Source organism: Babylonia areolata, chromosome 18 (genome assembly GCF_041734735.1).
Source record: "Babylonia areolata isolate BAREFJ2019XMU chromosome 18, ASM4173473v1, whole genome shotgun sequence".
NCBI lineage: Eukaryota > Metazoa > Mollusca > Gastropoda > Neogastropoda > Buccinidae > Babylonia > Babylonia areolata.
In genome coordinates this window covers 74,058,226-74,073,925 of record NC_134893.1, presented here as the reverse complement: position 1 = coordinate 74,073,925, position 15,700 = coordinate 74,058,226, and the positions used below count along the sequence as shown (strand labels likewise).

The 15,700-nt window shown below is 43.4% G+C and overlaps 1 protein-coding gene across 1 annotated transcript in view; it reads right to left on the bottom strand.

Annotated features, from left to right (window-relative positions):
• Window positions 1-13,516, bottom strand: part of LOC143293087 (signal recognition particle subunit SRP68-like) — a 28,858-nt gene extending 15,342 nt beyond the window's left edge. Inside the window, exons 1-5 of the mRNA XM_076603990.1 lie at window positions 13,414-13,516; window positions 12,806-12,872; window positions 5,658-5,771; window positions 1,070-1,265; window positions 449-531 (exon numbers count right to left, since the gene is read on the bottom strand). Of these exons, the coding sequence (XP_076460105.1) occupies window positions 449-531; window positions 1,070-1,265; window positions 5,658-5,771; window positions 12,806-12,872; window positions 13,414-13,507 (554 nt within the window). The 5' untranslated portion in view covers window positions 13,508-13,516. The remainder of the gene's footprint in view (window positions 1-448; window positions 532-1,069; window positions 1,266-5,657; window positions 5,772-12,805; window positions 12,873-13,413) is intronic.
• Window positions 13,517-15,700: the final 2,184 nt, after the last annotated feature.

The following is a 15,700-nucleotide window of genomic DNA, read 5'->3' as shown; positions in this document are numbered from 1 at the left end:
GGAAAGGGGAGAAGTGACAGATGGAAAGGGGAGAAGTGATAGATGGAAAGGGGTCAGGGGAGAAGTGACAGATGGAAAGGAGTCAGGGGAGAAGTGACAGATGGAAAGGGAGAAGTGACAGATGGAAAGGGGAGAAGTGATCAGATGGAAAGGGGTCAGGGGAGAAGTGACAGATGGAAAGGAGAGCAGTGACAGATGGAAAGGGGAGAAGTGATAGATGGAAAGGGGTCAGGGGAGAAGTGACAGATGGAAAGGAGAGCAGTGACAGATGGAAAGGGGAGAAGTGACAGATGGAAAGGGGTCAGGGGAGAAGTGACAGATGGAAAGGGAAGAAGTGACAGATGGAAAGGGGAGAAGTGACAGATGGAAAGGGGAGAAGTGACAGATGGAAAGGAAACAGTGGAGAAGTGACAGATGGAAAGGAAACAGTGGAGAAGGGATTTCTTACTTGGCTTTTGTGAAGTACTCCATTGCTTTTTCCCAGTTGGAAAATTCAAATTGTAGACTGCCATGGATCCATGCATTGTAGGCCTGCAGCCCAGATACACACAGACATTAACACACACACACAGATACACACACACACAGATAACATTCACACACACACACACACACACACAGCTGTATAATGTTGTGTCTGATGTCAGTCAGAAACCAGTCACAAACAAATTAATACTGGATAGCAATACTAGTAATTCTAATATTAATAGCTATGCATATATTCAAGTTTGATAGTATAATAGAGGTTAATAATTATCATTAATAATCATGAATGGTCAAAACTTTCATACATAACAAGCAGGACATCAGGAACACAAACTGACCCAATCATGCTCTAATATCTGATACAGGCCAATAAGAATTTGGGCAAAAAGTGAAGCTTTGTACATCACCTGGACATCGGGTAAATGTACAATCCAACAAACTGACCCAATCAGGCCCTAATTCTTGATATGTCAGACAGACTGAGTGCAAAAAGTACAGCTATACGTCACCTGGCACTCTAACTTGGTCCTGGCATTTTGATATGTCAGACAGACTGAGAGCAAAAAGTACAGCTATACGTCACCTGGCACTCTAACTTGGTCCTGGCATCACACTTGGGGCTCTCACACAGAGCGGCCAGTTCATCAGCGTACTGCACGGCCTTCTTGAGGCGGGAGGCCATGTGGAAACGTTTCCTGGGCTCCGTGTTGGCCTCCGACTTGAGCTGCATGGCGTATGCCCAGCAGCGCTCTGCGCAGAACAACGGCAGCTGGATGTACCTGGTGGACAACGACACAGTGCGTCAGACAACAACACAGCATGTGAGACAGCAACACAGCATGTCACACAGCACATCAGACAGCAACACAGCATGTCAGACAGCAACACAGTACGTCACACAGCATGTCACACAGCATCACAGTACGTCAGACAGCAACACAACATGTGAGACAGCATGACAGCAACACAGCATGTCACACAGCAACACAGTATGTCAGACAGCAAAACAGCATGTCACACAGCAACACAGTACGTCAGACAGCAAAACAGCACGTCACACAGCATGTCAGACAGCAACACAGCACATCACACAGCAACACAACATGTCACACAGCAACACAACACATCAACAGCATGTCAGACAGCAACACAGCATGTCAGACAGCAACACAGCATGTCAGACAGCAACACAGCACATCACACAGCAACACAGCACATCAGACAGCATGTCAGACAGCAACACAGCATGTCAGACAGCAACACAGCACATCACACAGCATGTCAGACAGCAACACAGCATGTCAAACAGCAACACAGCATATCACACAGCAACACAACACGTTGCACTGCACGTAAGACAGCAACACAGCACCTCAGACAGCAACACAGCATGTCAGACAGCAACACATTATGTCAGACAGCAACACAACACATCAACAGCATGTCAGACAGCAACACAACACATCACACAGCATGTCAGACAGCAACACAACACCTCAGACAGCAACACAGCATGTCAGACAGCAACACAACACATCACACAGCATGTCAGACAGCAACACAACACATCACACAGCATGTCAGACAGCAACACAACACATCACACAGCATGTCAGACAGCAACACAACATGTCAGACAGCAACACAGCATGTCAGACAGCAACACAACACATCACACAGCATGTCAGACAGCAACACAACACATCACACAGCATGTCAGACAGCAACACAACACGTCAGACAGCATGTCAGACAGCAACACAACACGTCAGACAGCAACACAGCACATCACACAGCACATCACACAGCATGTCAGACAGCAACACAGCATGTCAAACAGCAACACTGCATATCACACAGCAACACAACACGTTGCACTGCACGTAAGACAGCAACACAGCACCTCAGACAGCAACACAGCATGTCAGACAGCAACACAACACATCAACAGCATGTCAGACAGCAACACAACACATCACACAGCATGTCAGACAGCAACACAGCATGTCAGACAGCAACACAGCACATCACACAGCATGTCAGACAGCAACACAGCATGTCAGACAGCAACACAACACATCACACAGCATGTCAGACAGCAACACAACATGTCAGACAGCATGTCAGACAGCAACACAGCATGTCAGACAGCAACACATCAACAGCATGTCAGACAGCAACACAGCATGTCAGACAGCAACACAACACATCACACAGCATGTCAGACAGCAACACAACACGTCAGACAGCAACACAGCACATCAGACAGCAACACAGCATGTCAGACAGCAACACAGCACATCACACAGCATGTCAGACAGCAACACAGCATGTCAGACAGCAACACAGCACATCAGACAGCATGTCAGACAGCAACACAGCACCTCAGACAGCAACACAGCACATCAGACAGCATGTCAGACAGCAACACAGCATGTCAGACAGCAACACAGCACATCAGACAGCAACACAGCACCTCAGACAAGCAATATGTCAGACAAGCAACACAGCACATCAGAACAGCATGTCAGACAGCAACACAGCATGTCAGACTGCAACACTGCATGTCAGACAGCAACAGCTTGTCAGACAGCAACACAACACATCCAACAGCATGTCAGACAGCAACACAACATTCACACTGCATGTCAGGACAGAACACAGTTGTCAGACAGCAAACACAACACATCACACGCATGTAGGACTGCACACAGCCTCAGACAGCAAACAACACTCAACAGCATGTCAGACAGCAACACAAACACATCCACACAGCATGTCAGACAGCAACCACACAAATGTCAGAACAGCATGTCAGACAGCAACACGCAAGTCAGACAGCAAACACATCAACAGCCATGTCAGACAGCAACACAGCCATGTTCAGCAAGCAACACAACACATCACACAGCATGTCAGACAGACACAACACAGCACATCAGACAGCATGTCAGACAGCAACACAGCATGTCAGACAGCAACACAGCATGTCAGACAGCAACACAACACGTCAGACAGCAACACAGCACATCAGACAGCATGTCAGACAGCAACACAACATGTCAGACAGCAACACAACATGTCAGACAGCAACACAACATGTCAGACAGCAACACAACATGTCAGACAGCAACACAGCACATCACACAGCATGTCAGACAGCAACACAGCACATCACACAGCATGTCAGACAGCAACACAACACGTCAGACAGCAACACAGCACATCACACAGCATGTCAGACAGCAACACAGCATGTCAGACAGCAACACAGCATGTCAGACAGCAACACAGCACATCACACAGCATGTCAGACAGCAACACAGCATGTCAGACAGCAACACATCAACAGCATGTCAGACAGCAACACAGCATGTCAGACAGCAACACAACATGTCAGACAGCAACACAGCATGTCAGACAGCAACACAACACGTCAGACAGCAACACAACATGTCAGACAGCAACACAGCACGTCAGACAGCAACACAGCACATCACACAGCATGTCAGACAGCAACACAGCATGTCAGACAGCAACACAGCACATCAGACAGCATGTCAGACAGCAACACAGCACCTCAGACAGCAACACAGCACATCAGACAGCATGTCAGACAGCAACACAGCATGTCAGACAGCAACACAGCACATCAGACAGCAACACAGCACATCAGACAGCATGTCAGACAGCAACACAGCACATCAGACAGCATGTCAGACAGCAACACAGCATGTCAGACAGCAACACAGCACGTCAGACAGCAACACAGCACATCACACAGCATGTCAGACAGCAACACAACACGTCAGACAGCATGTCAGACAGCAACACAGCATGTCAGACAGCAACACAGCATGTCAGACAGCATGTCAGACAGCAACACAACACGTCAGACAGCAACACAGCACATCAACAGCATGTCAGACAACAGCAACACAGCATGTGAGACAGCATGTCAGACAGCAACACAGCACATCACACAGCATGTCAGACAACAGCAACACAGCACGTCAGACAGCAACACAGCATGTCAGACAGCAACACAGCACATCACACAGCATGTCAGACAGCAACACAGCATGTCAGACAGCAACACAGCACATCACACAGCATGTCAGACAGCAACACAGCACGTCAGACAGCAACACAGCATGTCAGACAGCAACACAGCACATCAGACAGCATGTCAGACAGCAACACAGCATGTCAGACAGCAACACAGCATGTCAGACAGCAACACAACATGTCAGACAGCAACACAGCACATCAGACAGCATGTCAGACAGCAACACAACATGTCAGACAGCAACACAACATGTCAGACAGCAACACAACACGTCAGACAGCAACACAGCACATCACACAGCATGTCAGACAGCAACACAGCACATCACACAGCATGTCAGACAGCAACACAACACGTCAGACAGCAACACAGCACATCACACAGCATGTCAGACAGCAACACAGCATGTCAGACAGCAACACAGCATGTCAGACAGCAACACAGCACATCACACAGCATGTCAGACAGCAACACAGCATGTCAGACAGCAACACAGCACATCACACAGCATGTCAGACAGCAACACAGCATGTCAGACAGCAACACAACATGTCAGACAGCAACACAGCACATCACACAGCATGTCAGACAGCAACACAACACGTCAGACAGCAACACAGCATGTCAGACAGCAACACAGCATGTCAGACAGCAACACAACACGTCAGACAGCAACACAACACATGTTTAGTTTTGCTCATACTTGGCTTGGACAAGGTGTCTCCATTTTGCTTACCTGCATAGATAACGAGTTGTTGACATGCGCCAGTCAGCCGATAAAATCACTTCAAAATCCACACTCCTGGGTGATGTAAGGCTTTTCCATATCACTGTAAGAGTCACGGGAACCTTGAAGAAGCTAACGTTACCAATATAATAATACCAAAACAACACACAAGCTTTCAGCAATACAAAGATATTCAGCTGCCATCTGGGTATGGCTTGGCAGTGGCAAGGGAGTGAATTATCCACCATATGAAAATGGCTTCCATGGCAGTCTGAAGGTCAATATAAGTATTGTTTTTACGGTAAAAACACATGTATCTAAAAAAGAAAAAGTAAAGAAGAAAAAAGAGAACAGAGAAGACAATGATGTGGGCACCTGGAGTCAGTGAGCAGTTCCACCGTCACCTTCTTTGGAGCCACCCTGTTCCTCGCCCCCTGTGGGAAGTGCAGGCTCTTCCGTATCCGCCGGATTCGCCGTGAGCAGTAGCTCCTGAAAATGACAACTCAATGTCACTGTCATCATATCTATCACTTTGATGGCAGACTTTAGCTCCAGAAAATGGCACTTCACTGTCATTGTCATCATATCCATCACTTTTATGGCAGACTTCAGCTCTACCAAATGGCACTTCACTGTCACCATATCTATCACTTTTATGAAAGACTTGAGCTCTACCAAATGGCACTTCAACTGTCACCATATCTATCACTTTTATGAAAGACTTGAGCTCTACCAAATGGCACTTCACTGTCACTGTCATCATATCTATCACTTTGATGGCAGACTTCAGCTCCTGAAAATGGCATTTCACTGTCACTGTCATCATATCTATCACTCTGATGGCAGACTTTTGCTGAAGGACTGTATCAATTGGAAGATGCCACCCATTCTGGCTTTATCTAATTACGTGGTCAGTACCATGGCTATGGATACTGTAAGATAAGACTCAGTCTCTGTTACATCTTCATTTATATCACCATTAGCTACCATGCTGCTATGGACTTATCCATGTAAATGGTAAGACTGAACAGTCTCTGTTACATCTGTACAATTGTCATGTGCTATTGGACTTATCAATGTAAATGATAAGACTAACAGTCTCTGTTACATCTTCATCTTATGTCACCATACAGTTAGCTACCATGCTGCTATGGGACTTATCCATGTAAATGGTAAGACTGACAGTCTCTGTTACATCTTCATCTTATGTCACCATACAGTTAGCTACCATGCTGCTATGGGACTTATCCATGTAAATGGTAACACTAACAGTCTCTGTCACAGCTTCAAATTGAGTCGTAGTTGTCCCAGGTTAGATAAAAGTGGCACAGGCAGTTCACCAGCTGTCTCTAGAAACAACAGCAGGTGTCCATCTAATGAATGAGAAGAAGCAGAAGAAGAAGAAACAACAGCACATCCTAAAAGTGAATTCTAAAAATGGAAGAAGTAATTTTGAAATTATCTTAATACTAAGGAGGGTTTGCAGGCCTCCTTCTGTTGCATGCAGAGCAAGAAGTAGGTCATATCATAATGATGTCATGGACAGCCCATGACCATGACAAGCTTTTCTGAGTTTACACTGCCTGTGTTTCCCCTGAGGACAACTTTTCGGCAGAGTTTATAAATGCCTCAGTTCAAATACACAATGGCAGAAATTTGACATGAAACACGCTCAAAGTAAACAGAGAAGACTACAGCAAATAATGTGTATAATGTATATATCGAGATTAGAGTTATCTCCTGTCGCCTTACATGCTTGAGGGAATAGCTCTGGTGTTGTATGTATGTCTGAGTGTGAGTTACAGTGTTTTCGTGATTATGACAGTCTTTCTACTGATGGAATGCTGGTCATTCTGGTGTATTTTCTGTCACTTTTTGACCACGGACAAGGGACTTATGGTTCAATTTGTCAACCTCACTTTCTTCTTCTTTCATCCATTATGCTGAGCTGCTCAGCTGTCAGCCATAGAACGAGCAACCTGAATGTGCGGAAGAAACTGCAGAGCAGAGTCCAGTGTCGTCGCCGACCACTCGAGTCTTTTACAGTAGAACTGAATTACTGTCGCTTCAGTGTACGCAGTCTAACATTACTATGTCCGTGTGTGACAAACTTTGTCATCTCGGTATTCACAGTCGGGTTCCATGCTCAGATCTGCAGTCAGATCAGTGGGCTTCATGCTCATCAAAGAAGAGAAAGTGACGGCCGTTTCGAGGTGGGCACCAGAGATTTTTACACAGTAGGTCCATCCCAGTGCTTGTGCCTACAAGACATCAAGTCCTCCACTCCCCCTGTCCAGTTGATGACCAATCGCCGATCAAACTTCTTCCCTCTGTGAACTTCAACAACCTGATCTCCATTCCCCTCCACCCCCACTCGTCCAACAATTGTAAGCCCTCTGGTCTTAAGATTGCATCTTTCAACGCACAGTCTGTTGGTCCCAACTGCAGAGAGAAAAGAACCGCTATTTCTTCTTTTATTGTTGACAACAACATTGATTTACTGTTTATTGTGGAGACGTGGCTCAAGCCCCGTGGAAACGAAGCAGTACGTGCTGATCTTGCCCCCAGTGGTTATGCCATCAAGTCACTGCCTCGTGCCTCTGGTCATGGCGGCGGTATTGCAGTCATTTACAGACACTCTCACTCCCCACCTTACCTTCACCTCCACATTTTCCTTTACCCACTCATCCTTTGAACTGCTTCAAGTGTCCCTCACTTCCCAGCATAGTGTGCTGCACTTTATGTGTGTGTATCGCCCCTGGCCCACCTCTGTTGATAAGTTTAACGGAGACCATGTTCTTTGAACAGTTTCCTAATCTTTGGGACTACTGTAACTGTCTTCATGGAAATCTGTGTCTTTAAGGGGATTTTAACTTTCATGTTGACAGTTCCACTGATCGTAGTGCTGTGAAATTCTTGGAACTTCTAAATATGTACAACCTTTCTCAGACTGTGCGTGGACCTACCCACAAGCAAGGTCATACTCTTGATTTGGTGATTGAGAGGCCCAGCGATGGAGTTCATCAATCGTCTGATGTGAATCATGACTTAGAGTCTGACCATTTGAGTGCAGTTAGTGTCCTCAACACAGACATCCCCTCCTCTGTGACAGTGTGTCAAAGCGTGCGCAACATTCGTGCTATAGACAGGGCAGCTTTTCGTGATGACCTGAGATCAGGACTTGAGTGCTTTTTGGACTGTTCTGCTGACCAGTACAACACTGCCCTTCAGGCAGCACTGGACAAGCACGCCCCTGCATCACGTTGCAGGGTGTCGTCCAGGAAGGCGTCGTGTCCATGGTTTGGGCTTCCTGGTGAGGAACTGCTAGCAGCGAGGAGAGAGAGGCGACATGCGGAAGCACAGTGGAAGGTATCTGGTTTAACTGTCTACAAACAAATCTACCAGAAAGCCAAGAACTTTGTTACCTTTCTTGTGCACAAAGGGAAGACTAAAAGGGAAGCTAAATCAAGCAAAGAACTATATTGCATTACAAATAAGCTTTGTGGCAGAACAAAATCTTCTTTGCTTCCTTCTATCTATCCATTTTCATTACTGCCCAGTGTCTTTTCAGATTTTTTTCTGCTAAAAAATAGTTAACCTCAGGAAAGAACTGGATTCACAGTCACTTGTGTCATATCCCTTGGGAAAAGAATTTCAAGGTGTTCCTTTTGTTGTTTTCACACCTGTTTCAGAGACAGACGTTCTTAGTGTGTTCAAAAAGTCTGCTCCAAAAACATGTGACCTGGACCCCTTCCCACACCACAACTGTATGAGTGTTTGGGTGTTGTTTTGCCTGCAATTACAAACATTATAAATGATTCTTTAATTTAATTTCTGGTGTCTTCCCTGATGTATACAAAACTGCACTTGTTAAGCCCCTGCTAAAGAAAGCCATTCTGGATCACAACAACCTCAAAAGTTTTCGCCCTGTATTCAACCTTGCTTTTGTGTCCAAAATTATTGAAAAAATTATCTCCCAACTTTCAGACCATTTAGCATTAAACAACCTGTTCTCTTCATTTCAGTCAGCATATAGATCTGGCCATAGCACTAAAACTGATTTGTTGAAAGTAGTTAATGACCTGTTACTGTCTGTTGATAAAGGTAAACTGTGTTAACTTTGCTCGATCTGTCGGCTGCGTTTGACACAACAGACCACAGCATACTCCTTTCCAGACTTGAACATGTTTTTGGGATTCACTCAACAGTTCTGAGTTGGTTTTCTTCATAGCTATCCAACCGCTTTCAGATTGTCTCTGTTAGTAACTTTAAGCCTGATCCAGCCCTGATCTCCTATGGTGTGCCACAAGGCTCTGTCCTGGGCCCTGTTCTGTTCGTTCTGTACACTGCTCCTCTTTCTGATGTCATTTCTCAGATTTCTGGCCATTCTGTTCTTCACCACACTTTTGCTGATGATACTCAGCTTCAAAAGTCTGCAGAACCAAACCAAGTATGCAGTCTGATTCTGTCAATGCAGGATTGTATTCTCAATGTTAAATCCTGGATGACATTCAACAAACTAAAGTTGAATGATGACAAAATTGAAGCTATGATTATTTCTGCAAGAATGTCCGCATCTACTTCTTTTCCTGCCTCTTTGGTGATGCCACAGTTCAGTTTTCTAAATCAGCAAGGAACCTTGGAGTCATTCTTGACTCGAACCTCAGCATGCATGCTCAGGTAGTAAATCTGATACGCATAGTCAATTGTAAACTGCGTCGCATCAACTCTATCCGTCAATACCTTTCTGTTGAAACTACTAAAACTCTTATTTCTGCTTTTGTGCTGTCACGAATTGACTACTGTAATTCTCTTCTCATAGGCTGTCCACATAATATTCTTCAGCAAATTCAAAAACTTCAAAACAATGCTGCCCCTCTGACTCTCAGAGTCCCATATACTGATCACATTTCTCCTCACCTCTGCACTCTACATTGGCTCCCCACTGAAGCGAGAATTAAATACAAAGTTGTGTGTCTCTGCTATTCTGCTTTCCACTCCACAGGACCTACTTATCTTTCTGACCTTATCAGTGTTTACACTCCCACAAGAAATCTCTACTCTTCCTCTGACTGTTACCTTTTGAAACTTCCTCATGTCAATACAAAAACCTATGGTGAACGTTCTTTCTTCTTTGCTGCTCCTCACATCTGGAACAACCTTCCTCATCATATCCGTGCATCTGATTCTATTTCTGCTTTTCGCTCATCACTAAAGACTCATCTTTTTAAAACCTATCTATAAGTACTCTCAGCTTCCTTTTCTCCAACACCACCCATGTCAGCTCACTTTGGATGCATGTAGAGTGGGAAAGGGAGAGTGTGAGTGGAGGGAAGAGGTTTTTGAGAAAGAGTGGTCATGAATGTTTTATGTTACTTGTGTAAACAAAGTGAGTCTATGTTTTAACCCGGTGTTCGGTTGTCTGTGTGTGTGTGTGTGTGTGTGTGTGTGTGTCCGTGTTAAACTTTAAGTTTAACATTGCCATTTTCTCTGCAAATACTTTGTCAGTTGACACCAAATTTTGCATAAAAATTGGAAAAATTCAGTTCTTTCCAGTCATCTTGTTTAAAACAATATTGCACCTCTGGGATGGGCACACAAAATTTTTTTTAAAAAGAAGCCAAATTATATGCAAACTGAATTTACTGTTATATTTATATATTTTTTATTTTCTAAACTTGGCACTTTGATCTGATATTCTGACACAACAACAAGTGCAGTCATTTTTATCATTTTTTGTTCAAACAGGAACTTCTTTTTCTAAGCATGGAAGTTTTATTTATTTTACATGTCTTTGGTGCAGATAGTAAAAAAAAAAAAAAGGGAAATTAATCTGTAATTAATGCTATGGGGCTTAATTTGCTTTAAACTGATCTTTCTCATCTTAAACATTACACTTTGAAATTATACTCAATACATAAAAAGCTTGTGTGTTTTACTCTCAGTGTACAGGGCTTTCACTATGTTCATTCACCCAAGTGGTCTTTTTCGGAAAATACTAAAATAAATACGATGAGTAGACTTTATAGATCTATTGGCTGAGCCCTGAAGGTCATGGGCAAAAATCAATTGCGTACACATACTTATACATATTCAAAGCGTGTGCTTATATTCCTTGCAAACATGAACGACGCCATTTTGTTTCAAGTTGTTGACCTGCCCGTTCAATCCTATATTCAATCGACAATACACGATAACATGTGATGGAAAGTTGGAGAAGGAGACCATTAAATATTTATTCAGAGAAAGATTTGTGAACGCCTCATCACTTATTGGATTATGCCCCAAACTGCCATAAAAATATCCACAGAATCAGTCGGAATTCACAGTTAAAAATAATAAACCATTGAGTTAATATCCTTTAATTGATGAAACGTAAAAATTTCCAGTCTTGAGTTTTCTCAAAATGGAATCCTTTTCACTTCATACGACATTGAGAAGTACTTGTACTTGGCTCTACATGTTATTAGTTTAACAAAATACTCAATTTTCATATCAACTTTAAAACTATAAAACTAGAATGAACATAAAAGAGAAATTGAATCAACCATGTCAACCGGGTGTAACCAAACTTGTACATCTATCTAGATCCTGAGAAAACGGCTAAATGTTGCAGTGTGATTGCGGCGATAGCCACGTCTTCTTTACCGCTGACTTAAAAAGAATTTTTAATTGCCCTTAAAGATTTTTTGAATGCCCAAGTTACACCAGAATAATATGATTTAAATAGCGTTCTCACTGCGAATACCGTAATCGATTTATCGCCCTTTAAAAAAGCATGTTTAAATATATTTTTGAACGTCAGCTAAGGAGCCACGAAAGTGTAATGGGTAAGACAGTTTCTTCTCACCCGAACACGCAGGGTTCGAATCTGCCGTTAGGACTTTTTTTTTCTTTTTTTCTTTTTCTTTTAACCCGAAGCTTTATAATAACAAATACAGAACACATTTTAACGATGAGATTTTTTGGGGTTTTTTTTGGTTTAAAGTGTATCACAAGTGAGTCTTGAAGGCCTTGCCTCTCTTGTTCTTTCATGTAAAACACCCTGAGCTCTTAGTGAGAAAGGGCACTATATAAATGTACATTATTATTATTATTATCATATAAACTTGCAAAAATAGTTACCGAAAACATTCAAAATCCTTTTGTTATAAAGGAAATACCGTAGCTACTTTCGTTTTCTCCGCATAGGTGGATAGTACTTTGTACAGGACAGGTATGTCAGACCCCTGCCGGAGTCTGCACTAGTGGGTCACGGTTAAGTATGTGTAATTAAACAGTGATTTCCACGATGAAATTTTAGCCTTTCTGTGACCTTGAAAAAACAGGAAATGGAGACATGCACATGCATCCGGTTCTCACTAAAGATAACAAGGGAACCTCCAGGAAAATCAGACGAAAGTGGGTCTGCAAACCCTCCCTACTATTTTGTTTTTTTTCCAGGTCATGATGCAATTCATTTGGGGATGGAGGGGGGTGGGGTGGGGGGAGCCAATCACACCACCTAATCCTGAAATACATACCTATATCTCTGGTAGTCACCATGCCGCAAACCATGTTGCTGCTGGGCTTCTTTGATTAGAAGCAAAGCTGCACACAAAACCAGACAGACAGAATCAGACAAAATCAGGCTTCCAATAATCCAAATGAATTATATTTTTTAAAGTTTACCATTAAATTTTTGCAGCCAATTTCTTCCTCACATGGGTATTCTCACCATTAAGAAACACAACAAACATATGCATATCTAACAGCTGGAAACAAACTGCAACTGCATACACCCATAAACCACCATACTTCATTTACAACTGTAAAAATGTCAAAAGTAATACCACCCAGCAAACTAGGTTGTTCTATTCTCCTACAGATAAGTGGAAAAGCATGCAGAGCATGATGTACACAGTACTTGTTTGCTGCTAAAAAAAAGAGATCTTCATAAGACAATGATAGTCTCGTTTTTCAATGAGTTCCATTCAGCAAGCCTAATGAGCGATGATAGCAGACAGCGTCACACATATGGATTGAAGTGGCAGACTCCGCGGCACCGTCACAACTTCAATAAATATCTTGTCAAACAACAAACCAATAATATCTATGGTTATCTGAGTAGCGCTAACTACCAACGAATTACCTTCGATTGTAAAGGAGTCGATAGAAGCTGCATCTGGCTGCTGATCGTCAGATTTATCTTTTTCACCTGTCACGTTTTCTCCCTCGGCAGCCATTTTGGACACGATTTTGAAGTAGGGGACACAATTCTGGGCAGCAATGATCTCCCATGTGGGTTCGCAACGAAAGAAATGTACCCACATGAGAACTGCCCTGGACAGATATGGTTTACCCGCGAAGTGCCTGGGGCAGCATTATTTGCTGAGCTGTATCTTTCACACAATTGACATCCATGCATTACTTGCCAGATCGCGGCTGTTTGTGCGTAACCAAAAAGTGTCGCCGCCGCGCGGCGTCATGTTCGGACAAATCCATACTCGGTTCATAGTACACTGACCACCGACATCTGGCTACTGAAGCAGATGCCTGACCAGTAGCATAACCTAACGTGCTTAGTCAGATCTTGAGTGCATGCTTATATATATTTCTGTGCTATCAGAGTGGAACTTATCATAACTGAGTAGTACAGAAGTTTCAAGCTGCTACTGGGTTCTTCGAGTCAGTTTTCAGTGCCGCGTCAAGTGCCGCGGCATGCTGCACACTGGCGACCACATGGGTTGGATTCTACCAGACATCTGAAGCGTCTAGCTGCCGAATTATCCTTCCAATGTGTGAAGTCTCCTGCCGCAACTTGGAATTGTCCCCCTGACGTCTAAAGTGTACTATTAGTTCCACTGCCACTGACGTGCCTCCGGGCCCGGTCATGCAAAATTTTATTGACTAAACAGAAACTGAAGTGAATATTATGCAGAAACAATTGCTTCGTATAATCTGATGAATGCACGAAATCTGATCCTGTGAAATGGTGTATCTGACTCGGTGATCTTCCGCCGAGAGGTTATATGTGGCACTTGAACGATGAGGATTATATCTGGCTAATCGTTCCGGTGCCGTGTTATGGACAACTGAATCAGTTTAATGACTCCGTGTATGTAAAACACTTAGAACTTGATCTCAGTCCGACCGAATGACATAGGCGCTATAATGAGTATCCTATCATATCATATCACATATCATTTCATATCCTCTGAACGTCAGGATAAAGGCTATATCTGACTAATCCTTTGAACGATAAAGGCTGTATCTGACTAATCCTTTGAACGATAAAGGCTGTATCTGACTAATCCTTTGAACGATAAAGGCTGTATCTGACTAATCCTTTGAACGATAAAGGCTATATCTGACTAATCCTCTGAACGATAAAGCTGTCAGATAAAGGCTGTATCTGACTAATCCTTTGAACGATAAAGGCTATATCTAACTAATCCTCTGAACGATAAAGCTGTCAGATAAAGGCTGTATCTGACTAATCCTCTGAACGATAAAGCTGTCAGATAAAGGCTATATCTAACTAATCCTCTGAACGATAAAGCTGTCAGATAAAGGCTATATCTAACTAATCCTCTGAACGATAAAGCTGTCAGATAAAGGCTATATCTGACTAATCCTCTGAACGATAAAGCTGTCAGATAAAGGCTATATCTAACTAATCCTCTGAACGATAAAGCTGTCAGATAAAGGCTATATCTAACTAATCCTCTGAACGATAAAGGTTTTATCTGACTAATTATCTGAACGACAAAAGTCACATCTGACTAGTCCTCTTAACGACAAAGGTCACGCCTGACTAATCCTCTGAACGATAAAAGTTTTATCTGACTAATCCTCTGAACGATAAAGGTTTTATCTGACTACTGAGTCCTCTGAACTGACGGCGAAGGTAATACACAGGCTATATCTGACTAGTCCGCTGAACGACAAAGGTTATATCTGACTAATGATCTGAAACTGACGACAAAAGTTATATCTGGCTAATCCTCAGAACAAAAACTGGTTGGTTAATTTGTATGTACGATACAGATTATATCTTGGCTTTTGTACTTGTACGGTCATTTTCATCATGCGCATTCGGCAAACACACTTATTCTGGGAGTGTGATTGGCGCGTATGCCGATTATGGGATCCTTAACGTGCGTATTAGGTGATACGTCAGACAACAGGAATCACCAACAGACTCGGCAATGCCTGGGACAACGTTTTTCCTGTGGCTGTCTCCACGACCAGTCCCCTCATTGGGGCTGTCTGTCTCCACGACCAGTTCCCTCATTGGGGCTGTCTCCACGACCAGTTCCCTCATTGGGGCTGTCTGTCTCCATGATCAGTCCCCTCACTGTGGCTGTCTCCATGACCAGTCCCTTCACTGTGGCTGTCTGTCTCCATGACCAGTCCCCTCACTGTGGCTGTCTGTC